General features: G+C 35.9%; 2 protein-coding genes across 2 annotated transcripts; one reads left to right on the top strand and one right to left on the bottom strand.

The window, feature by feature from the left end:
• The first annotated feature begins 628 nt into the window (after positions 1-628).
• Positions 629-1,207, top strand: LOC113866894. The gene is made up of 2 exons (XM_027501692.1): positions 629-829; positions 977-1,207. The coding sequence occupies exons 1-2, from the start codon at positions 629-631 to the stop codon at positions 1,205-1,207; spliced, it is 432 nt and encodes a 143-aa protein (XP_027357493.1).
• A 1,026-nt stretch (positions 1,208-2,233) lies between these two features.
• LOC113867587 (probable protein S-acyltransferase 7) lies at positions 2,234-22,198 on the bottom strand. The gene is made up of 5 exons (XM_027502980.1): positions 21,854-22,198; positions 20,753-20,935; positions 4,277-4,573; positions 3,173-3,406; positions 2,234-2,767 (listed from the first exon to the last, which is right to left on the bottom strand). Exons 1-5 carry the CDS (start codon positions 21,938-21,940, stop codon positions 2,252-2,254), a joined length of 1,317 nt encoding a protein of 438 aa, XP_027358781.1. The 5' UTR covers positions 21,941-22,198; the 3' UTR covers positions 2,234-2,251.
• Positions 22,199-23,876: the final 1,678 nt, after the last annotated feature.

A 23,876-nucleotide genomic window follows, 5' to 3' on the forward strand; every position in this document is an offset into this window, starting at 1 on the left:
ATGGACTTTATTGTTGGTCTCCCTAAATCTCACAATATGAGTATCATATTTCTGGTAATTGATAGACTGATCAAATATGCTCATTTTATGGCTTTGGCTCACTCATTTGGAGCTGCAAAAGTTGCTCAAGTGTTTTTTTATCAAATTATTAAACTTCATGGATGGCCAACTGAGATTATTTCTGATAGGGACTCTATCTTCATGAGCAAATTCTGGACTAAATTGATGAAGGCTTAGGGAGTGAAGTTACTCAGGTCTATTGCTTTCCATCCTCAGACAGATGAACAGACAGAAGCATTAAACAAATCAGTTGAAGCCTATTTGCGGTGTATGACAAGAGATCTTCCCAGGAAATGGTCCTCTTACTTGCCATTGGCTGAATTATGGTACAACACTAAATTTCACACAGCTATACAAATGACTCCTTTTGAAGCTTTATATGGGTATCCACCTCCGACTTATTCTGATACTACATGGCGATTCTCTAGTGGAAGCAGTTAACCATACAATGAAATCAAGAGAGGAGATCATGAAGCTTTTGCAATAGAATATCAGAATAGCACAGGAAAGAATAAGGTTGTATGCGGATTTGAAAAAAACAGACAAAAAATACAACTGTGGTGATATGATGTATCTCAAATTACAACGATATAGGCAAAACACTGTGTCTAATACTCATTTTCACAAGCTGGTAGCAAGATTTTATGGTCCCTTCAAAATTATTGAAAGAATTGGCAAGGTTGCATACAAATTAGATTTGCCACCATCAGCTAGAATTCACAATGTATTTCATGTCTCCCTATTGAAAAAGTACTATGGTGATAATGTGGTATCCACGAAACTACCTTACACAAATGAGCAAAGGTGTTGAGTGAATCATTTCAACAAAAACCATATATATTAGCAAACTCTTTTACTTGATCACCTGTGAAGACTCTACCTGAGTAGTACACTGACCTGGTTCTGACACGACCAGTGCCAGCCATTGGCTCATAAAATTGAGTCATCACGGCGAGTGGGCACCCTAAATGGAGCATTTCAACCTCCACCTCTAGCTATTCTAGATAGAAGAATGAAGAAGAGAAACAATAAGGCCATTACTGAAGTTTTGGTACAATGGCAGGAGACTAGCCTCGAAGATGCAGTATGGAGAGACTTGCAAGACATGATAACTCAGTTTCCTAATTTTAATTGGCATGCTAATTGATGGACTTGGGGTCAAATCCATATTTTGTAGGGGCAGAGAATTGTAATTGTTGAATATAAGGGGTATTATTGTAATTGTCAGCTATAAGGCTGGCTTAGTTAGAAAAACCGATTAATTCGGTCATTCGGTAAATAGCGGTGAGTTTTTTAAGGCAAATATAGTTAAAGACAATTGTATAAATAGAGGCTTAAGGTCTTTGATTGTATTCATTATGCACAATAATATTTTCAAGTTTCCTCTTCAATCTATTACATTGAGAGTGAATAAGAGAGTTGAGAGTAATTATTATCTCAGCTTTCACACACTAACATTGTTATTATCACAATTTTTTAATTGTGCAATATTACACAAGATATATATATATATATATATATATATATATATATATAGCATTTTCCTTGATTACATTTCTATACGGGATGGGAAATTATATATCATGTTACGTTACCCTAAAATCTTAAATCAGGTATTCATTCAGGAGAGAAGAAAACCTATACAACAGTTCGAGTCGGCCTTGCTTGGTTTGGTTTGCATCTCTAGATGCCCGTGAAGAAAACTGTGCATCAATTCAAACTTATGACCAAGATGTATTTTGAAATGCAATTTACTCAGCCATCATAGGGTTATGGCATGAGATTGGTTGAGAACTCATTGTCCATGCCTGCACTGTACATATTACTTTCAAGTTTCTATTCAGGCGTCTGAAGATTGTGGCAACAATAATTCCCAAGATTATTGTCATCCAGGAAAGAACCGATACTTGGCGCAAGACACTAGTGTTAATTGTTAAAGCAAAGGCTAGTACTTAATTGGTAAGCGTAATACAACATCAGGCAAACGAAAGCTCACTTAGAACACCAAAATAATTCTTTCCTAGAAGCACAATGGCTAAAACAACAACAAAACACCCTGCAAAGCCTCCATTTACCACACACACACACACTGCAAATACAATTAATTTTTCTGTTGATTTACCACTAGAGAAACGTAATAGCTTTTAATTACAGCCAATAAAATCCTTGGCTAGGCTATTCATTTCAGTAGCTATGTATGTCTGTTCTCACTGGTCAAACTGCTGCTACCTCCACCCATACGATTTGATTCCCCAACCCTGGCTGCCAAAGCAAGAACTTCAGGGGACATTTCCCAGCTTCCACTTTTTCTTCCCCAGCTAGATCTCCGGGGATGTATTCCGGCGCGATCACTCGTGTTATCTACTGTTGCCCTCATTTCTGGAGACAGTTCACCAAATTCCCCATCCTTAATAGCCAAGCGATCGTTTAATTGACCTTCAGGATGATCAAGAGCGGTACCCATGTCACTCCAGACTGTTTTCCTGCCCATCTCGATGTCGTCAACAGCTTTTCCCATACTTGGGCTCATAAAGCCTCCACCCAGTGATCGAGCAGGTAATACTGATTCCATTGGCACCTTTGCCCTGAAATTGTTCTTTGATTGGGGAATGCTGCTGCAGAAAATCTCTATGAAATTATTGAACACTCCTTTGTTATATGGGTTGGCGCGTCGATCATATCGGTATCTGAAATTCTCATATGTAGTCTGAAACAGCAATGGACAATATAAAGTGGTAGGTCCATTAGGATAGCTAGCTTATCTTTAAAGAATAGAGTTTTAAAATTAAATATATTTTTTGGTCCCTTAAAATACATCAAATTTTGATTTTAAGCCCTATATTTTTTATGTTTTTTTGTTTTAATCCTACATTTTCAAAAAATATTGGTTTTGGTCCCTAGTCACTATTAAATTATGACGTTATTAACTCAAATGTTGTCACATCAATTTTTGTGCCATGTGTTGCTTTTTTGTGAAGTCTCGCCAGTGAGAGGGGCCAAAACCAACAATTTAAAAATGTAGGTGTTAAAACTAAAAATATTATGGCCCAAAATCAAAATTTAGTATAAAGACAAAACATATTTAAACCAAGATTTTAAAAAGAGTAATTACCTGATTTGTACTTATCAGATATAAATGAAAGGCAGTTAGGCCACCAACAAACCACATTGATATGAAGGTGTAACCAATTAACACTATGGAGGCTGGGGTTTTGATCATTGCCTTCCAAATTGTTGTATTCTCTGACTCCATAATTCTTCTAATATAAACCCAACAAAATGCGAAAACATATATACAAAGTAGTGTAGTTGAGAAGACAAACATGAAGAAGAAGCGATAATTACGCTGCATAACAATTGTGCACGAATTCAGAGTTCTAGAAAGACGTAACAAATGACAACTGAAAAAGTCACCAAACCAGAAATAATACACAAATGAAAGGAAGATAAGAAAAAATGTTCCTACAATACCCTCTAATAGAAAAATGTAAACAGGGAAATAAACTTAAATTGTATATCAAGCCAAACAACTTTTATATTAATTATAAATTCAATCCAACATAAACTATGAAATTTTTCCACAAAAGTGAAGTGTTCCAGTAAGAAGCATTGTTTTTTGTGTTCACTGGAAGCAACACACAATTGGGTAGCATGTCTCCTCACCATAATTAATAAATCACCACCACCCAACAAAAATTGAACTTATTTCCAAGATAGAACTCAGAAAGTTTTCCTAAATTAACTTAGCATGATCATATTATGAAAGCACTGATACTATAATGGATAAATTTGAAAGGAAATTTGTCATAACAAAATTCACCTTAAAGGACAATATACTCCATCTATAAGCTGGATTGTTCTAAAACTTCACATAATTATGTATAGCCAAATGTAATAAACCTGAAGTAATATTATATTAATATAACTAACTGTGATGAATTAACGTTTGAGTTTTGACTCAAGGAACTTAAAGTAAATTTTGGATTTAAGATATTTAAAATTGACAAATTTCTAAAACATGTTGGATTTTCAAGCAGGGCTCATGTAAACCACTTCAACAAGTTCCAGGCTAACAACTCATCCATCTCTTTCACTTTCACAACTTACAGAATCTACTCATCCTAGATACTGTGCCCAGCATTTTGCCTAGCATAGAACATTCAGCAGACTAGATTCACAATTAAAAATCAACTGTCAAACAAAAAGTCAAACTTACCAGTCCAATGCACTGCCCAACCCAGGGGCAGTGGTGATCAAACCGTTCTACACAGTTATTACAAATTGAGCAGTGAGAGCATCGAGGAGGCCTATAGAGCATGCAAGTATCACAATACTTGACCTTAACAGTAATTCCATTGACCTCAACCTCCTTAATGCGAGGCAACCGCAATTGAGGAGTTTGACCAGCCCCAACATCTAGACTACCTTCAAAACCTTCTGGCTCTGGAGGATGTGCATTGCGTGGAATTATGCCAGGGTCTCGGCCAGATGTTAAAAATAGAAGAACCAACACCTGAAATAGATTATAGCATCAGCATACAGTTGGAAATAGTATATTTTAGAGCCCAAAGTCATCGAAACAAAAGTGATGCATCAGTGCCTCCACCTTGTCACACAAAAGTAGCCTGTATGATTATAAATCAGCACATAAGTCAGTGGTCATGAAGAACATATTTCCATGCTGGCAGCTAGTAATACAGGGCTATAGGCACCATAAAAAAGTTACAAGTAGGAGAAACAAATTCCTTCCAAACTAATTTGTAAGAGATGTATTAGTTTAGTCAGCAATCATACTCACAAAGGCCTTGTCCAGTTGTCCACAATTTGGTTTTGTGACTAAGACGACAAACTCACAAGTAGTTGAACAATTTGCATTGATAAAACCACCCTGACTTCAAGGGGGAAATGTTAGCGTGTATTAGTTAAGATCATTACCCTAGTAACTCTTAGGCTCTGTTAGCCAGTTAACTAGCTGCCAGCTGGAACACTTAGTTACACTTCAAAATATTTCAGAAAATACTCTATTTTTCTTTCTCTTTCTTCATTTTCTCTTGTTTCATCTCTGACCTAATTAAACTCGGTTAAATTTTCATGACACTCAAGCATATCCATATTGACCTATGATGGCATCATCAATATTGTCCAAATTTAGCTTCAAGGTTTTTCCCTGATTAGGGTCAGCCATCATCTAAACCAGAAGGTACTGAGGTGTTTCAGTCTTTGATAGAAACAAAAATTGAATTCTATTAACTGAGAAATCAGGGAGTAAAGCTCCTTGCAGCTGAGGAAGATTCCTCAAATAATAGAATACTCAAGAAAAGAAAAGAAGACAGTCACCAGCATAGTGAAGCTAACCCTTCAAAACCTTCACCAATTTTTTTCCTACCTCCCTCTCTCTCCCTTTTTTAATATTGATTCCCCAATCTCCTCAGCCCACACACCCAAGCTACTTGTCACCATCCAGTGATGATTCTCTCTCTCTTTGCTAAACCAAATCTTCTCAGATATTTTTTCTTTTTCCTTTCATATACCAGTAGGCCTTTGTTACTATTGGACCCATCATATTTTCTTCTTCTCTTATACATTTGTTAAGGGCCAATTGACTTAAACCCAATGAATTTTGGCATCTAGATGAGATGGACTAAACCAGTTACCCCCAGGCCATCTCCATTTTTACATTCACACAAGGAGATGTAAATCATATATCCTGATTTGCCAAGCAAGACGTGCTCTTGGATTCAGGGGTAAAATTAAAAATATAGAACAATGTGCAAACCAGATCAGACATGCACTTGGGTTCCCTGATGTCACTTTCTCTGGACAAAGATGTTAAATCATTGATCTTCAACATGCTATGAACACAAACTATATATGATTCTCTTGGTTAATTATATTTTACACCTAAGTCAAGCTTTTTCATAAAACCACACATCACCCAATTTTATTAACTAATTATGCTTTGAATTCATATGATATCCACCACTTAAACAACTGAAAATAATAAACTCCAGTAAACTATATGCAACCGGACTTGTAAAAAAAGATAAAATATAAACCTAATAATTACTAAATTAGATTGGAGTTGTACTAGCAACCATTGGATTATCGATTGCTTACGTCAAATACCTCAAAAAAGTTAGATTGAAGTGGTCTTTGCGGCCTACTGTCTAAAGAGTGACATAATGCAAGCAGCATCCAAGAAAATCAAGATCCATGTGTCCCAATGATATCTACAGCCATGAACTCATATTGATAGTCTCATAGGATATTAATTTAGAGCCAACCCCTCTAAGGAATGCCTTATTAATAGGCCTTCGTCTCTCTGAAATCTGAATTTCCTTCCTTAAAAATAATCCTACCGTTGAATATTTTATATCAATTAAAACTCCAGGAATATCCACATGTTTGGGAACTTTAATGGGACGGAATCTTCAATCCTAGAATCCCTGGTGCTTTTGACATTTTTGTTCTATCTTAGTAAGAGGATGCAGACTCTTGACTTATTTGGTGTAATTTCTTGTGCCCCCTACCCCTAAATAACTTATGTATATTCTAGGAGGAAAAAGGTGAGATGCAGCGGGTCAAGGCTGAAGGATCATGACATGAAGAATATTTACATCGGGAACCTCCAGCATAACAGAATGGACTCAAGGAAGAAAGACAATGGGTGAGAGGAGGATTCAATTGGAAAGGGAGTATAAGAGGTAGTGGGAGTAAGAAAGTGATACAGAAAGCTCATACATCATAATACAGATTCATTTTCAGATACATGACATTTAATGCTTCCTGCAAATAAAGAGAACTTTCTAGAGAAGTCCCTTTGGAAACTCAAAGCTGCAACTGAAGTCCAGTACTTCATTTAGAGAATCCCCAATAGGATTACCGCTGGTGATTTATTGCAGAGTTGCAAACAGTACACCTAAGAAAGTTGTCTCCTAAGAATGTGTGATGTGCAGTTCAAACTTCTATTTCAGAAACTGCACATTTACAGTGCAGAGTAGTAGACGTTAGAAAGTTGTCTGCTAAGGATGTGTGATGTGCAGCTCAAACTTCTATTTCAGAGACTGTGCATTTACATACAGCGGAGGGATTTGTGTGTTTGGTGAATAATGTCAGTCCAGGACAGGGATGGTATTTACAGTCTTTACTCCTGTCACTTTTTCACACTATTGTGCCCTTGTCCCCCAAATAACTAATCAAGGGACTAGCAACCTGCCCAACTTGCATCTGTGTGCAAAAATATTTTAATGACATCTATCTATGTATACAAGACAGTACAGGGGCTCCTTAATGTATCTCAAAATTAAAACTACACAATCCCAATGACTATCACAGGGAGAATTAAGAAACTAATTGACAATACTAACTACAAGGTTTAACTTCCCAACAATGCTCCAATTGGTAGATTCATAGGAGTATCAATTGGCTTGCAATCTAGCATGCTAGCTTCCTCCAAAATATTCATAGCATACTTTCTCTAAGATATAGTAATTTCCGCCTTTGACTGAGTCACTTCAATTCTAAGAAAATACTGCAATCAGCCTGAATCATTTGTCTAAAAATGGTGAGCTAAGTGCTGTATCAATCTTGTAATCCCATAATGTCACTACTTGTGATAACAAAAGTCATCAACATAGACAACCATATAAATACAACAGTTAGAAGAGCATCTATAAAATAGAGAGTGATCAACTTCCCTCCAAATCATGCTAATTTGTTGAATAGCTGTATTAAATCTCACAAACCATGCTCTAGGAAATTATTTAAGACCATATAAGCCTTGCAAAGATGGCATACATATCTGTGAGACTCCTCCTAAGCAACGAAACCAAGTGATTGCTTCATATACAGTTCTACTGCTAGGTCTCAATGAAGAAAGGCAACTTTTATGTCCAACTGCTGTAATGGCCAATGTCACATAGCTTTCCAACTTAACAGGACTCAAACTCTAGGGACTCTAAAGAGGATAGGTGAGGAACCATTTTCTTTAACTTATTGAGATTTGGATGGCCAAACTATCAATGGAGGCTAGCAGACTTTTAATGTGCAAGTAAGTAGCAATTGACGAAGGAGACTACATGTAGTAAAAGCACACCTGACTCATATCTTGTACCAATCGTTTTCCCCTTACTCCAATCCTGTATAAAAAAAGTATCAAAAGTGAAGGTTAAAGAACAACTTTGACTACGAGTTAGACAACTACAACAACAACAACAATCAAGCCTTGTTCCACTAGATGAGGTCAATTACATGGACCACATGACACCATTAAGTTTGGTTAAAAACCAAATTCTCATATAATTTATTAGATCTCTTTTATTATCATTTAAAGTTCTTCTAGGTCTCCCTCTATCACACTTTACTGAACTAAAAGTCATGTCATCCATTGTCTTCACTAGAGCCTCTAGTGACCTCTCTACGGGACTAAATCACCTTAAACAATTTTCTATCATCTTTTCTATTATAGTTGCTACGCTAATATTATCACATATACAATCATTTTTTATCCTATCCTAACTCATGACAACCAATCCATCTTAACATTCTCATTTCTTTCACTTTCATTTTTTTCTCATGTTCCTTTTAAGCCCTAACATTCACTACTATATACGATAGCTAATCGTATAATAGTACAATAAAAATGTATTTTAGCTTGATAGGTATTTTACCCAACTAATAGAAATCAAACTAAAAGAACTATTAGAATCAAGAGATAAAGATGGTAGATGATTGACACAACAAATGCCACTAGCTTTAGCTTTTGGCCAATCTGTAAGGGCCATGATAAGGAATTTCAGGTAGAGACAACTTGAGAAAAGAAGAGAATTACTAGAGAACGACCAGATCAAATGTACTGAAGTCCAAAATTCAGTGACCATCAAATGATGATTGAAAGAAACTGTAGAATTACTAGTATGAGCAATGTGGCTGAAGATGAGGCCTATGATGTCTTAAACTGCAAAAACTCCTTATATTCATCATCTTACAACATATGCTTTTGGTGTTCTTGGGCTCTAACTGTTTCAATCATCAAAGGTCTAAGTCACAATGACTAATTCTTCTGAAAAACAAACAAGGGAATATCAACTTTCTAGGGTATGGCCAAAGTGCTTACAGTAGCTGCACTAAGGATGTCCCCCACCATGACGTCCTCTGCCACCTCCACAGCCACAGCCACAACCTCCACTTCAACAACCAACAAAATTAGAAACAAGAGCAGAAGATTTTGATCTGGTTATACTCTCCCCCATTTCCCCTAAACTGAGGAGACGTGTAATACAACCAATGAGATTTACTAGTTATACTTTGAACTGACTCATACTTCTTATCAAGGCCATGGAGAACATAGATCAAGCAGACATTATCAAGCCCCACAATCATCTTCTTTAAATGGATGTCAATATATAATTCGGAGCTATGTTGCATGGATACAGGTACAGTTCCGATACCAGGTACAAATACGCGTACGGGATACGACATTTTCTAAAAAAATAGGGTACGGGTACGTCAATTAAAAAAATAATATATATATATATATATATATATATATATATGTATATATCTATATAGACATATAAAATTGTACAAAATAAATATAAAAAACCATATATAAAATATAAGTACACAAATTTTAGCATATTTGTAACTTGCCATTGTCGAAAGAGATGATCACCAAACTTGCCACCGTTATCATTTGCTGTTGTTGCTCGATGTTTGTTGCTCACCAATGAAAGCTGATGGTTGAGGTTTGAGATGGGAGGAGAAAAGCAACAGTTTGCAACTTGTGGGTATGTGGAGGCTGGAGGAAGTAGTGATATGTGAAAGTTTGAGGGAAGAAAGAGACAACTAAATCAGATTTTTGGAAAATAAATACCTAAAATTTTAAAATTTTAGTTAAAAAAATTTCATTTCCCGTACCATATTTTCATTTTTTGCAAATTTTTTTGGGTACGCGTATTTGGTACCAGTACTCCATGGGAAGTGTCGTACCCATGCTTTAGAGATAAGGAGTTTATACTCATTCATGGCTGACTGGGCCCTATTAGCATAGGACATGAAATCATCTTCTGATATCTGTATGGTGGCTTATTAATAACATCATACAGTCGCTGAATGTTATCATACTACACATTCTGAGCCTTTTTCCAAATATCATTACATGTAGTGCAAGAACAATAATGAAACAAGGAAGGTTTGATGGAATGCAATAAAAGAGAGACCAATTCATACTCTTCTTCCTCTCAATCTTCCGTAATTTTGCATCAATCTTTAATAGCTTAATTATAGAATGTTTACATGTACACATTCAAATTTGTCATAAATAAATATAATGCCAACTAAATCATATCTCCTATGATATCTACATAATTAAGGTAAGATCTCAACAAATAAACCTTACTAAGAGAGATCTCTTACAACCCCATTGCTTGAAGCAATTCATATTCTTGAGAATATATCATAATGATTTCAATTTATTGTAAATATTTATTGCAATTATCTCTATAATTACTTGTTATTATCTCCAAGATTATTAGAAGATATTCTATAAAACCCTCCTATGTAAATATTAGGATAAATTCCTATATCTACATGTAAATTGTAATGTACTAAACATAGTAGTCAATAACAGCAATAGTGGGCACGATCGCACGAATCCTGGCCATGAAAGGTGAAAATTGCAGCCACTATATCAAACAAGGGCAAAAGGGCAAGTTTGCCCTCCCTTCTGTCTTCGCAAGTCGAGATCGAACCCTACCTCCATCTTGTTCTCTTATTCTTTTGCTTTGTCTCCCATCTCTCATTCTCTCATTCTTTTGCTTTGTCCCCCATCTCTAATGTCACTATTTGGTGCAAGTCAACATTTCTGGTGAAAGCCATGTGCGCTTTCCCAACCGTCATTTGACTCGCCATAAACATCATTTTGTTTGTTGGACCTACTCTATTAATTGGGATCCTTTTCTGCCCAAAGTGAAAACATTCAGACTTCATTCCTATTTTAATATGTACTTTTTCTTTTCCTCTCGCAATGCCTTGTTGACCTTTGCTGGTCATTCTGTTAGTGTCATTCTATTGGTCGAGACCTCTCTTGTTTCTTAAACCTTTTTATGTTCCCTATTAAAACGTAAGTTTTTCTAACCATGAATGACCCATGGACCTCTCTTGTCATGACTAGTAAGACTTCTAGTTTATCTTCTTTCAATACTTCATGTTCTGTACCTAGGGATATTTGGATAATTGACTATGGTGCTTCTGAAGTGCTTCTGATCACATAAACCCAAACCTTTTTTAACTTCTTACTCCATTTTATCTGGTACACATCACATTACAATTGTTAATGGTTCACAAACGCTCATTCATGGTTGTGGTAATGTTCAACTTATCACTTCTCTTTCATTAAAAAATGTTATTCATGTTCCTATGTTCTTGACTAATCTTATCTTCATTCATTACTCATTCATGAGCTAAATTATGCAGTAACCTTTCATTTCATCTCATTGTGTTTTTCAATATATTGCCTCGGGGAAGATGATTGAAGTTGCTAAGGAATGGAGGTTATATTACTTTTAGTCAATGTAAAATGAAGCCCAAGACAATGCTAGAAGAAGGGGGGTTAATTTTTGTAATCAGACTTCTTTTGAGGATGTCTATTCTCAAATTTGACTTCAACATAAGTGTCTAGGTCATCTACCTTTTTGTTTGCTTATGAATATGCTTCCTTATTTGTTTTTGAAAGAATCAGTTGTCTTTTCAATGTGATGTTTGTCAGTTTGCTAAACATCATCATGTTACTTTTCCAAATACTTTACATAAAGGTAATTCACCTTTCAATCCTATCCATTCTGATATATGGGGACCAGAAACTATTGCTAATATTTTTGGTGCCAAATGATTTGTATCATTTATTGATGACTGCACATATGTTACTTGATTTATTTGATGAAAGATAAAGTTGATGAGATTCAATTGTTTGTGAACTTTTATCACCTAGTTCAAACACAATTTTGACAAGCAATTAAACGCTTACGGCAAATAATGGACAGAAATATGAGACCAAAAATTTTCTCAATTTCTACAAGAAAAAGGAGTTGTTCCTAAGTTGAAGTGTGCAGATGCCCCTTGATAAGGCCCTATTCCTAAGTGGGTCAATTGAGCCTTGGCCAATGAAGGGAAATTAAATCCCAAGCAGTTGTTAGTGTATTCACGTAGGAAGAAAGGAAGAGCTGACGTGGCATGAGAGATGTGGGGAAGGCAGTTAGAGGAGAGAGAGAGAGAAAAAAAAAATAAGAGATATTTTTGTTATATAGGAATCATGAGTGATCAGGGGAAATCATTCTGTTTTTGTTGCATTTGGGTAGAGGAAACATTTGTTTCTCTATTAGGAGCACTGCTCTGGGCAGTAAGGAGTCTTTCTCCATTCTGTATGTTCTTTATTGCAATTAATACAGAATCACAGTTATTCTCTTCCTCTTTTCTTTGTTCTATTTCATAATCGTATTATTTGGTCCAACCTACCGGATTTTCTAGATAGTGGATGCCACCAAAGAAGAAAGGAGTACACATGAAATCAGCGGAAGAAATAGATGCTCGATTGGGCAAGGTAGAAGGAGACCTAGACAAGATTAGAGACTCGATGGAAACCATTCAACATCAATCCTCACAGAATCATTCCGCCATTGATGATGCCATGAGGGGGGTAGCTGCGGACAATCAGACGAAGCTCATCAAAACTCTGCAAAAGAAAGTGGCTAAGAACCAGTCCAAGTTGGTGGAGCTAATGACGAGGACGCTCAGTAGAAATAGTCACAATGAAGGCGAGAACTCGGCGAGAGGAAAGAAATCGGGAGACCCGAAAGGAAGTAAGAATACCTTCGTATCTGGTGCTGGAATGAAGTCCTTGGAGGGCGAAGCTTTGGATGAATTTCGCCAATCTGTTAAGAAGATTGAATTACCAATGTTTTACGGCGAAGATCCTTTAGGATGGATAACTCAAGCAGAGATTTATTTTCGGGTACAAGAAACAAGTAGGTAGGTGAAGTTGAGCTTGGCTCAAATCTATAGGGAAGGCGGCACACTACATTTTTCCAACGCATTGTTGAATGATTACAAAGAGCTGACTTGAGAAATATTGAAGAAAGAATTGCTCCAACGCTATGGTGGCTTGGGAGAGGGGTGTGTGTTTGAACAACTCACATTTCTGCGACAAACGGGAAGTGCGGAGTAAGTTCAGAAATTTGCGTGTTTGGTGGCTCAAGTACCTCGAATGGAAGATGAACAATATTTCGCATTCTTCATCCATGGGTTAAGTGAGGAGATCTGGACACGATTGAGGAGTCTTCATACGACGAATCCGTTGAGCAGGGGCAGAATGATGAACACCGCACGTGCGATGGAGGCTGAGCTGTCAGCGCGTCGGTTTGGAAGTCAAGAGCGATTTGACACGCGCCCAGGTGGATCAGTACATTCGGGTCATAAAAACCACTCCAACGTAATGGGTCAGAGCGGGTGAAGGAGTAATGGAGCAGGAAGTGGAACTAATGGGCCTAGCCCAAATGTTAAAGATGAGGGGGGTTGAGAAAAACAAAATGGGTTTCAGAAACAAAAGAACCAAACATTTAGCCTACTAGGATCTCCTTGAGAGGTGCCAAAAAGGCCTTTGCTTTAAGTGTGGTGGCACATATGGCCCATTACACCACTGCCCAGTAAAGCAGTTGAGACTTATTATGGTGGATGAGAAGTTTCAATTCGAGTGCAAAGATGAGGTTGGCGCGGACGGAAATTTCGGCGACATGGAGGCTGCAGAATTCAAAGGTGAATGTAGTGTCATTAATTTGCTTAGATTGGAGGGCAAAAAGAGAGATAATCCTAGCACGATGAAATTGAAGGGTCATATTTGTGATATTCCAGTGTTAATTTTAATTGACAGTGGGGCAACTCATAATTTCATCTCTAAGAAGTTGGTGGAGGCAATGGGTTGGAATTGGGAGGTTAATAAGAAAATGAAAGTTCCCATGGGTGGACATAAAACGGAGACTTTGGGAGTTTGTTGTGGGATTAAACTCAAAATTGATGCAAGGGAGTTTGCGGTGGATGCGTTTTTGTTTGAACTAGAAGATTTGGACGTTATTTTGGGGATGTCATGGCTGGAATCCCCAGGGGAAACGGTGGTGGATTGGCAAAGGCACACAATGAAGATTGAAACAGATGAAGGAAAAAGAGTCTTAACAGGAATTATGCAGAAAGAGAAACTTCTAACGTCACACTGTGGTTTGTTGAAAGAGCCACATGATCAAAAGGAGGTGAGTTTGTCAAAGGAGAGGCAAAAGGAATTAGAAAAGATCTTGATGACATACAATGATGTCTTTGAAGAACCTAAAGGGCTACCCCCAGTCCGAGCCAAGGAGCATGTAATTACATTGGTTCCAGGACAAGGACCAATCAATGTAAGACCTTATCATTATCCCTACCATCATAAAAATGAAATTGAGAAGCAAGTGAGAGAGTTGATTGATAATGGGCACATTAGACATAGTCAAAGTGAATATTTCAGTCCTATGATTCTTGTGAAGAAGAACAACAAGTGGAGGATGTGCGTTGATTATAGGGCACTCAATAAGGTAACCATACCTAATAAATTCCCTATACCCGTGATTGAGGAGCTATTGGGTCACACTTCTTCTCCAAATTGGATTTGAGGTCTGGATATCACCAAGTGAGGATGCAAGCAGAAGACATCCCAAAAACAGCGTTTAGGACCCACAAAGGACATTGTGAGTATCTCGTAATGCATTTCGGGCTCACAAACACTCCCTCCACATTCCAGTCTCTCATGTAAGTTCTTGAGAAAAGGTGTTAGTGTTCTTTGACGACATACTAGTTTATAGTATGTTTTGGGATTATCACTTGAGACATTTGAGGGCTGTTCTGGAAACCTTGAGGCAGCAACAACTGTTTGCGAATAAGGAAAAGTGTAGTTTCGCGCAGACTAGTGTGGAGTATCTGGGCCACGCGATTTCAGCCCAATGGGTGTCAATAGATCCTTCAAAAGTGCCTAGTGTAATGGAATGGCCAGCACCAAAAAATGTTAAGGGAGTTCGTGGTTTTCTTGGACTCATAGGGTAAGTTAATCAAGGACTGTGAAAAAATTGCACAACCTCTCACTGAGTTAACTAAGAAGGATGGATTCGGTTGGAATAGCAAGGCACAAGCAGCTTTTGAGGAACTCAAAAAGAGAATAACCACAGCCCCAGTTTTAATTTTACCCAATTTTGAGGAAGATTTTGAAGTAGAATGTGATGCATCAGGTTTGGGTATTGGAGCAATTCTCATGCAGAACCGCAGACCAATGGCATACTTCAGCAAGGCTTTGGGAAGTAGAAACTTAGCCAAATCTGCATATGAAAAGGAGTTAATGACAGTAACCTTAGCAATTCAACATTGGCAGCCTTATCTTTTGGGAAGAAGGTTTAAGGTGTATTCAGATCAAAAAAGTCTGAACAATTGCTGCAACAGAGGATTACCACAGGAAGCCAACAAAATTGGCTTGCAAAACTGCTTGGATATGATTTTGAGATTATTTACAAACCTGGGCTGGAAAATAAGGAAGCAAATGTGTTATCGAGAAGCATGGGTGAATCTGAATGCAAAATATTAATGTATGTACCTGTTTGGCTTGATAGCCAAGATATCATAGCTGAAGTGCATGCAGAAGATAAGTGGAAAAGCATTATTGAAGCATTGCAGCAAGGAAAAGAAGTCAGTCCAGATTTCACATACAAACATGGGATCCTGTTTTATAAGGGAAGGTTAGTTGTTTCTGAAAATTCAGCTTGGATTCCTAAATTGCTAGAAGAGTTTCATGCCATACCCCAAGGAGGACATTCGGGTTTTTATCGCACATTTCAGAGGCTAGCTGCAAATCTGTATTGGAAAGGGATGAAAAATGATAACGTGAAATTTGTACAATCGTGCGATACGTGCCAATGCCAAAAGTATATGACCACTGCTCCAGGAGGGCTCTTACAACCTCTTCCAATTCCAGAGAAGGTTTGGGAGGACATCAGTTTAGACTTCATAACTGGCTTGCCACGATATTCAAAGTTGTCTTGGTTGTGGTTGATAGACTGACTAAATACAGTCACTTTATCACTTTGTTGCTGACTTGTTTGTAAAAGAAGTGGTTCGGTTGCATGGGGTTCCTAACTCAGTGGTTAGTGATCGGGACCCTTTGTTTATGAGTCTTTTTGGAAAGAATTTTTCAGAATGCAAGGGACTACTCTAAAGATGAGCACGGCTTACCATCCTCAAATGGATGGTCAAACCGAAGTGGTTAACTGCTGTCTAGAGACCTACGTAAGGTGCTTTATCACTAATCAGCCCAAGGGGATGGAGTTTGTGGCTCCCATGGGCAGAATATTGGTTTAATACCAATTTCCACTCATCAACGGGCACTACCCCATTTGAGGCTGTTTATGGAAGGAAACCTCCCATGATTGTTAGGTGTGTTCAAGAGGAAATAAGAGTACGCACAGTACAACAAAGCTCTTGGATTGTGATGAGGCGTTGCGACAATTAAAGAGTCATTGGTGAGGGCTCAAGAGAGAATGAAGGCCCAAGCTGACAAGCATAGGCAGGAGAGAAGTTTCAAGGTAGGAGAAATGGTTTTTTTTTAAACTAAAACAACATAGATAGTATACTATTGAGGCTCGAATCAGTCCAAAGCTAAGTGCCAAGTACTATTGGCCCTTCGAAATTGTGGAAAGGGTCAAAGAAGTAGCATATCGCTTGAAATTGCCTCAAAACACCAGAGTCCACCCTGTGTTCCATGTATCGGTGCTCAAGAAAGCAATTGGTAACTATAAAGCTGATCTGAAATACCCACTGATTTGGAGGATGATAGAACAAAGATGATTGAACCTGAAGCTCTAGATACAAGAGTCATTCATAAGGGAGGCGAGGACCTGATTCAGTGGCTAATACTTTGGAAGGTGAAGACGAAGGATGAAGCTACATGGGAAGATGCAATGACAATGAGAAACCAATTTCCAGAGGTTGGTCTTGAGGACAAGACACTTGAAGAAGGGGGCATTGATAAGGCCCCATTCCTAAGTGGGTCAGTTGAGCCTTTGGCCCATGAAGGGAAATCCAATCCCAAGCAACTGTTAGTGTACTCACTTAGGAAGAGAGGAGGAGCTGACGTGGCATGAGAGATGTGGGAAAAGCAGTTAGAGGAGAGAGAGAGAGAATAAAAGATATTTTTGTTATATAGGAATCATGAGTGATCAGGGGAGATCATTGTGTTTTTGTTGCATTTGGGTAGAGGAAACATATTTGTTTCTCTATTAGGAGCACTGCTCTGGGCAGTAAGGAGTCTTTCTCTTTTCTGTATGTTCTTCATTGCAATTAATACAGAATCACAGTTATTCTCTTCCTCTTTTCTTTGTTCTATTTCATATTTGTTGTTAGAAACTGTATTACCCCTCAACAAAATGGAGTTGTAGAAAGGAAAAATCAACATCTTTTGGAAGTTACCTACGCTTTACTATTTCAGATGACAATGCCAAAATCATATTGAAAAGAAGAAATTTTAACAGATGGTTATATAATCAACAAGTTGCCCAGTCACATTTGAATGGCTCAAGTCTTGTTCAGTCAATGTCTACTTTTCATCCTTTTGTTCCTATTGTGAACAACCTTTAGGTTCATATCTTGGGTTGTTTTGTCTTTAGGTTCATGTTCACAATCAACATTGTGGTAAGTTAGAACCTTGTGCAGTTTAAGTCTATTTTTATATGGTATGCTAAAAAAGAGCTATAAATGTTATCACCTTTCAAGTTGTCGGGTCTACGTTTCTATGGATAGCACCTTTAATGAAACAGAATCATTTTACTTTCAATTCAACTTTAGGGGGGAAGTCGTCAAGAAGCTAAGTCTATTGGTCCTCATGAATCTTTGTCATCTCTTCCTCTTAATCCTTGTCATATGCAGAAATTGACTCCTCCTTACTTTGACTCAGGCAAAGAAGAAGGTGACTTAGTACCAACAAAAGCAAGCACACCTATAGTACCAACAAAAGCAAGCACACCTACCTTGGTCTATTAAGGGGAAGAAAAGTCCACCTGGTCCAACAGCAACTTCAGTCAGTCAAACTAGAGGTCCTTTAAACAATTATCAGCTTAATCTAGACAACTTGCCAATTGCTTTGCGAAAAGAAAAAAGTTATTGTGTCAAGTATCCTATTTCTCAATTTGTATCCACTAAACATCTATGTATGCAATATCAAAGTTTCATCTATGCTATTAATTCTTCAAATATCCCTAAGACAGTACAAGAAACCTTAAAGGATTTGAAATGGGTTTAAGCCATGAATGAAGAGATGAGTGCATTGGAAAAAAATGCCACTTAGGAGATTGTAGAAGAACTTAAGAACAAGAAAACAGTAAGTTGCAAGTGAATTTGCACAACTAAATATCGATCAGATGAGTGCCCTTGATCGGTACAAGAGCAGAATAGTTGCAAAAGGATACGCCTGAATGGAATTGAAGAGACATTTGCACAACGTGAATACTATTAAACTATCCTTTCATTATGAGCATACTTTGGTTGGAGCTTGCACCAATTTAATGTAAAAATTGCCTTCCTACATGAAGACTTAGAGGAGAAAGTGTATATGGATATTCCCCTCGAGTACGACACCATTGTTGGCAAAAACAAGGTAAGCAAATTAAAGAAAGCTTTATATAGACTTAAGCAATCTCCTCATGCTTGGTTCGGTAGGTTTACACAGGCTATAATGTCCTTAAGATATAAGTAAAGTCAGGGTGATCATACACTTTTCATAAAACATTCACGGGATGGTAAATTAGCATTTTTGCCAATTATGTGAATGACATGATCATTGCAGGTGATGTTGAAATTGAAAAACAAAGCTTGAAAAAGAAATTAGTTGCTCAATTGGAGATGAAAGATTTAGGAAAATTGAAGTACTTCCTAGGAATTGATATGGTCTACTCAAACAAGGAATTTTTATCTCTTAGAGAAAATATGCTCTAGATCTTCTCAAGGAAACGAGAAAGCTAGGTTGTAAAACTATTGGAGTACCTATAGAATAGAACCACCGAATAGGAGAACATGAGGAGAGTTCTATTGTAGACAAAACACAATACCAAAAGGCTAGTGAAGTTTCTTGATCTATGTGAAAGGCATTTACATGCAGTGAACAAGATCCTCCAATATCTGAAAACAAATCCTAGATGAGGCATACTCTCTAAAAAGGGAGAGTCTCTCCTTAAAAATATATACAGATGTTGACTATGCAGGTTTCATTGTAGACAAAAGATCCATTTCAGGATACTAGATGTTTTTGGCTGGAAATCTAGTCACATGGAGGAGTAAAAAACAGTGTGTTAGAGCCAGATCAAGTGCTAAAGCTATATTCTGGACTATAGCCCAAGGAGTGTGGGAACTTCTATAGATGAAGATCATTCTTGACTACCTCAAATTAAAATTCACTGGTCTTATAGAACTTTTGTAGGATAATAAGTCTGTCATCAACATAGATCATAATCCTGTCAAATATGATAGGACAAAACATATAAAGATTAATTGGCATTTCATAAAAGAAAAATTGGATAATGATCTCATAGCTACTACTTATGTCCCTTCTCAAGATCACCTAGCAAACGTGTTAACCAAGGGATTGGCAGTTGAGCGGTTCCAAGATATTTCTCGCAATTTAGAAATGATATATATCCATTCACCAGAATGAGGGAGAGTATTGAGAATATGTTAATGATTATAATTTATTGTAAATATTTATTTTCATTATCTCTGTAATTATTTGTTATTATTTCTAAAAGATTATTATTAGAAGATATTTTAGGAAATTCTCCCATATAAATATTAGGTTTAAACTCCTATATATACATGTAAATTATAATGTATTGAAATAAGAATAGAATTTCAGTATTTACAAGCTATATCAATTAAGTTAAAACAGAAAAGGATTTTACAAAAGTGAGGATAACGAGAGAAAAATAATGAGAACAACAAAAATAAAAATGTTAAGATAAATGTATGATCAAATAAGAACAAAATAGAATAAGAAATGATTGTACACAAAGTGATATTGACAGTGCTTATTAAGAAGATGACAAAAATTTGATTAAGAATGAATGAACATGTGTAATGAAGACCATTAAAGGCACCGGCAAAGAGAAGGGATTGCATTGGTTTTAGCCTTGTGTATAGGGATAAAGGGAAACTACGAAAAACTTTGGAAGAAATTATTTAGAGGGATATCATAATAATAATCTACTCCACCTTCTCCTTGTAACCTTTGTTTCCCTTCTAATAAAATATTTTCATTAATCCAAAACAAAATGGCACCAACCTACAATACTTAGCTTAGCCATGGATTTGATTTCTTTGTTAGGATTAAAATTGCATTAGTTGCACTAGTTTGAGCATATTAGTTTGATCATAATTATGGCTAGTTTTGTTTGAATCGTTCAAATAAACAGCTGAAAAAAAAAAAAAGAGCATCATCCAAGTCATATATTTTACCAAATCCCAGCTTCTACCTTACTTCAGTGAAGTGTGTGTGAGATGCAACATAGAGAAAGATCCCTCATGATTATAAAGTAGGGTCAAAGAACTAAATTGAATGTATCATGAGGGAGGGAGAGAATCTCACATAAATCGTGGATACAACAGCAATGACCATTATGGTAATCCCTAAGTGATCAGAAAAATCATCCATCAGTTTTCTGGCAACATAGACACAGAAAACTGCAACAGGAGCAACAATAAGAAAAATTGTCAGGGCCAACGATCTTGCATCTGGTCCAAATATGAACCTGCCCTGAAGAAAAAATTTCTGCAAGAAACGGATGAATTATAAGGAATGTGAGTCTAATAGTTACAAAATCACTAGAACAGCAACATATTTCAACTAATTGCAGTAGCAGTCACAGACATATTTCTGTTTTTTTAAGTTCTGTGGAAGAAACGATTTATGAAAAGAAAATACAAGATATAACTATGAATACATTTACACCACAATATATAGAATTAATCATAATCATAATTTATAATGTCAGTCAGTACTGCCCAAATTAAGTGACAAGGGTTCAGCCTAAATTCAATACATCATCTTAGAAAATAACCAGCAACTACTTTCTCCTACACAACTAAATGTTTAGCCAATAGCCCACCATCTTTGTCATACCTCACTTTATTATTCCGCTTTCCCAAACATTTTATATTTAACTAAAATTTTAAGATTTAACATGTGCCTCTCCAAAGTCACGAACCAGTTACAATAGTGTTAGATAACTTTACGAATGTATTCTATTTAGCACAAAGGCTTGGTTTTCAGATTTTACAATGAAGACAATGCCAGGTCTGGGGGGAAGAACGGGACTTCTCAGTTTTATTAACTCCATTTTTTCTTTTAGTACCTACCAATCCAAAATGCTAAAGAGGAATGCTCAGAAATAAGACTACTCTCTCACAAATGCTGCTTATTGAAAGATGAGAATCCTCATTAATCAAAGCATAAGGTGTTCTACACCTCCTTGGGGCAGATTCATTTTCCATGTTAGTAACATAAAACTGATTTCATCTAAAATTTAAAAGAAAAACACTGAACTATAGTAGTAAAAAAAAAATTAAAATTAAGAAGTGAATAATTTTAGAACGACTGCAACTAATTAGAAACTAAGCTAGAATAGAACGCTGACACACTTAATATTGATTTAAAAAAAAAAACTAAAAGCCCAGAAGAAGAACTCACATTACTCCCCTTCCACGCTTGGTAAACCCGTAAATCACCGGATCCTGAACTCGGATCCGACCGTTGGGTTGGAGGTACCACGTACATATCGTATTGTTAAGAAAGAAAAAGGAGAAAAATTCAGAAGCACTCTCTTTTCCAGTTAAAAGCACGCGAAACCCAGTGATCCCAGAAAATCAGGAAAGGGGAAAAGGAGACAGAGATTTGGGAGTGAGGGACATGGCGAAAATCAAGGGTCACCGGCGAGGTCACCGGCGAGGCACGAGGTGCTGCAATGCAATGCAATGGAAGTAAAGTAAAGTAAGGGTTTGTTTCTGTTTCTGCTTCTGTGGTTTTGGGGAAGCAACAATGGGATTCGCTTTACATTTGACTACTGCTGTCACAGTATATATGTCTGTGCTTTACAGCATGTACAGCATGACGTGGCTGATATAAGGAGCAAATGGGGACGCTTTTATTGGATGTGCCACTGCGTCTACTCTGCTGTTTGAGAAAATCGTCGGAACAACTTTTAAATATTAAAATTTGTCAAATTATAAATTTAGTACTTCGGCCTTGTTTTTATTTATTTCTTTAAAAATTATAATTTAATTATTACAAAAGTAAGTAAATGCTTTTGAATTATGTATTCCTAATTAAAATTCTCTTAACAATGCTAAAAGGAGAATCAAAATATAGACAAAACTAGTATAAAGACAAAAATATATGTACATCTAATATATTTTTAAACTTAAATATAAATGCAAATCAAGCCACGGGTATAAAATAAATTAAATAATAATATCTTAAAAGATTTTAATAAATGAAACTTTTTTTAAGGGACTATTTTTTTATATGGTTTATATTTTTTTAAATATAAAAAATATAGATTATTCTATAAAATTACAAGAATATAGAGTTTAAAAGCCGGCAATTTTTGGTATATAGTACAAATATTCAGAAATAAAAAAAAATTAAAAGTTGTTAATAGTAATTTTTAAAAAAATAAAAGTCGTCAATAGTGATTTTTAAAAAAATAATTAAATATTTAAAAAGTTTATTAAAAGTCGCTAGTGGCAGTTTTTGCCAAAATTCACTAATGATGATTTTTCAAAAAAAAATCATATTTCAGTAATTTTATAAAAAATTTCATATTTTTTGAATTTTTTTAAAAAAATCTATATATAAAAAAATATTTCTTTTTTAAAGAGTATGTACTAAAAATATTTTTTAATCAATTATATATTTTATAAATTTTAAATAGGTTTAATAAACTTTTTTTAAGCTCAAATTTAACATATTCAATTAATTAAACTTTTTAAAAAATTTAAATTAAATTTATTAATTAAATAGGTGATTGAATAGCTTAGTATATTTTTATTCTTAAAAACAAAGTTAGACTTGAAGAAAGTTAGACAGTAATGCTGATTGAATAGCCTAGTATATTTTTATTCTTAAAAATAAAGTGTTAAATAAAAAAATTATAAAATTTTAAGAGATTAAAAATTATATCTTAAAAAAAACTATTAATTTTATCTCTTAAAATTGATTTAAGTAATTAATTATAATAAAATTTTATTAAAAAAGAAACATCAATATTTTTATTTAATTTTATTCAGTTACATTTTTCAAATATGTTATTACTTATTATATAAAGAATAGTGAATGTCTATGAATTCTTGCACTTCTTGAAAAAGTGTGGTGTGAGCTTTTCTATGAGTGCAAATGTTTTTCTGTCCATGCTAATCCTCCTGTTACCTTTTAATTTCTTTTCATAAGTCCATAGCTCTTTTTAAGAATTTAGCATATCTTGGAATCTACTTTGTGGCTTCTTATTTGGTCTACACAACACTTTGCCTTTATAAGAATAGAAGAGGATTAGACTAACCACCATGGATTTTTGCATTAGTAGGAGAAGAAATTACAAAATTTGGAAGATGTAACACCGTTATTGTCATTGCATTTTCTCTCTTAAAAATAGAAAAATTTAAATTCTGAAAACTGTAAGAGATCTCACTCAAGTGAGATATGTCTCGCTCAAGCG

Source organism: Abrus precatorius, unplaced genomic scaffold, assembly GCF_003935025.1.
Source record: "Abrus precatorius isolate BTA unplaced genomic scaffold, Abrus_2018 Scaffold5, whole genome shotgun sequence".
NCBI lineage: Eukaryota > Viridiplantae > Streptophyta > Magnoliopsida > Fabales > Fabaceae > Abrus > Abrus precatorius.

Bases quoted from the DNA above. Each gene is read 5' to 3' on its own strand.
- LOC113866894 (XM_027501692.1), top strand. From the start codon at position 629: ATGTATCTCAAATTACAACGATATAGGCAAAACACTGTGTCTAATACT. The intron at 830-976 runs GTATCCACGAAA...TGACACGACCAG, and splicing joins AGTACTATGGTGATAATGTG to TGCCAGCCATTGGCTCATAA.
- LOC113867587 (XM_027502980.1), bottom strand. From the start codon at position 21,940: ATGTACGTGGTACCTCCAACCCAACGGTCGGATCCGAGTTCAGGATCC. The intron at 20,936-21,853 runs GTGAGTTCTTCT...CGTTTCTTGCAG, and splicing joins AAGCGTGGAAGGGGAGTAAT to AAATTTTTTCTTCAGGGCAG. The intron at 3,407-4,276 runs GTAAGTTTGACT...ATTGTTATGCAG, and splicing joins TTGGGCAGTGCATTGGACTG to CGTAATTATCGCTTCTTCTT.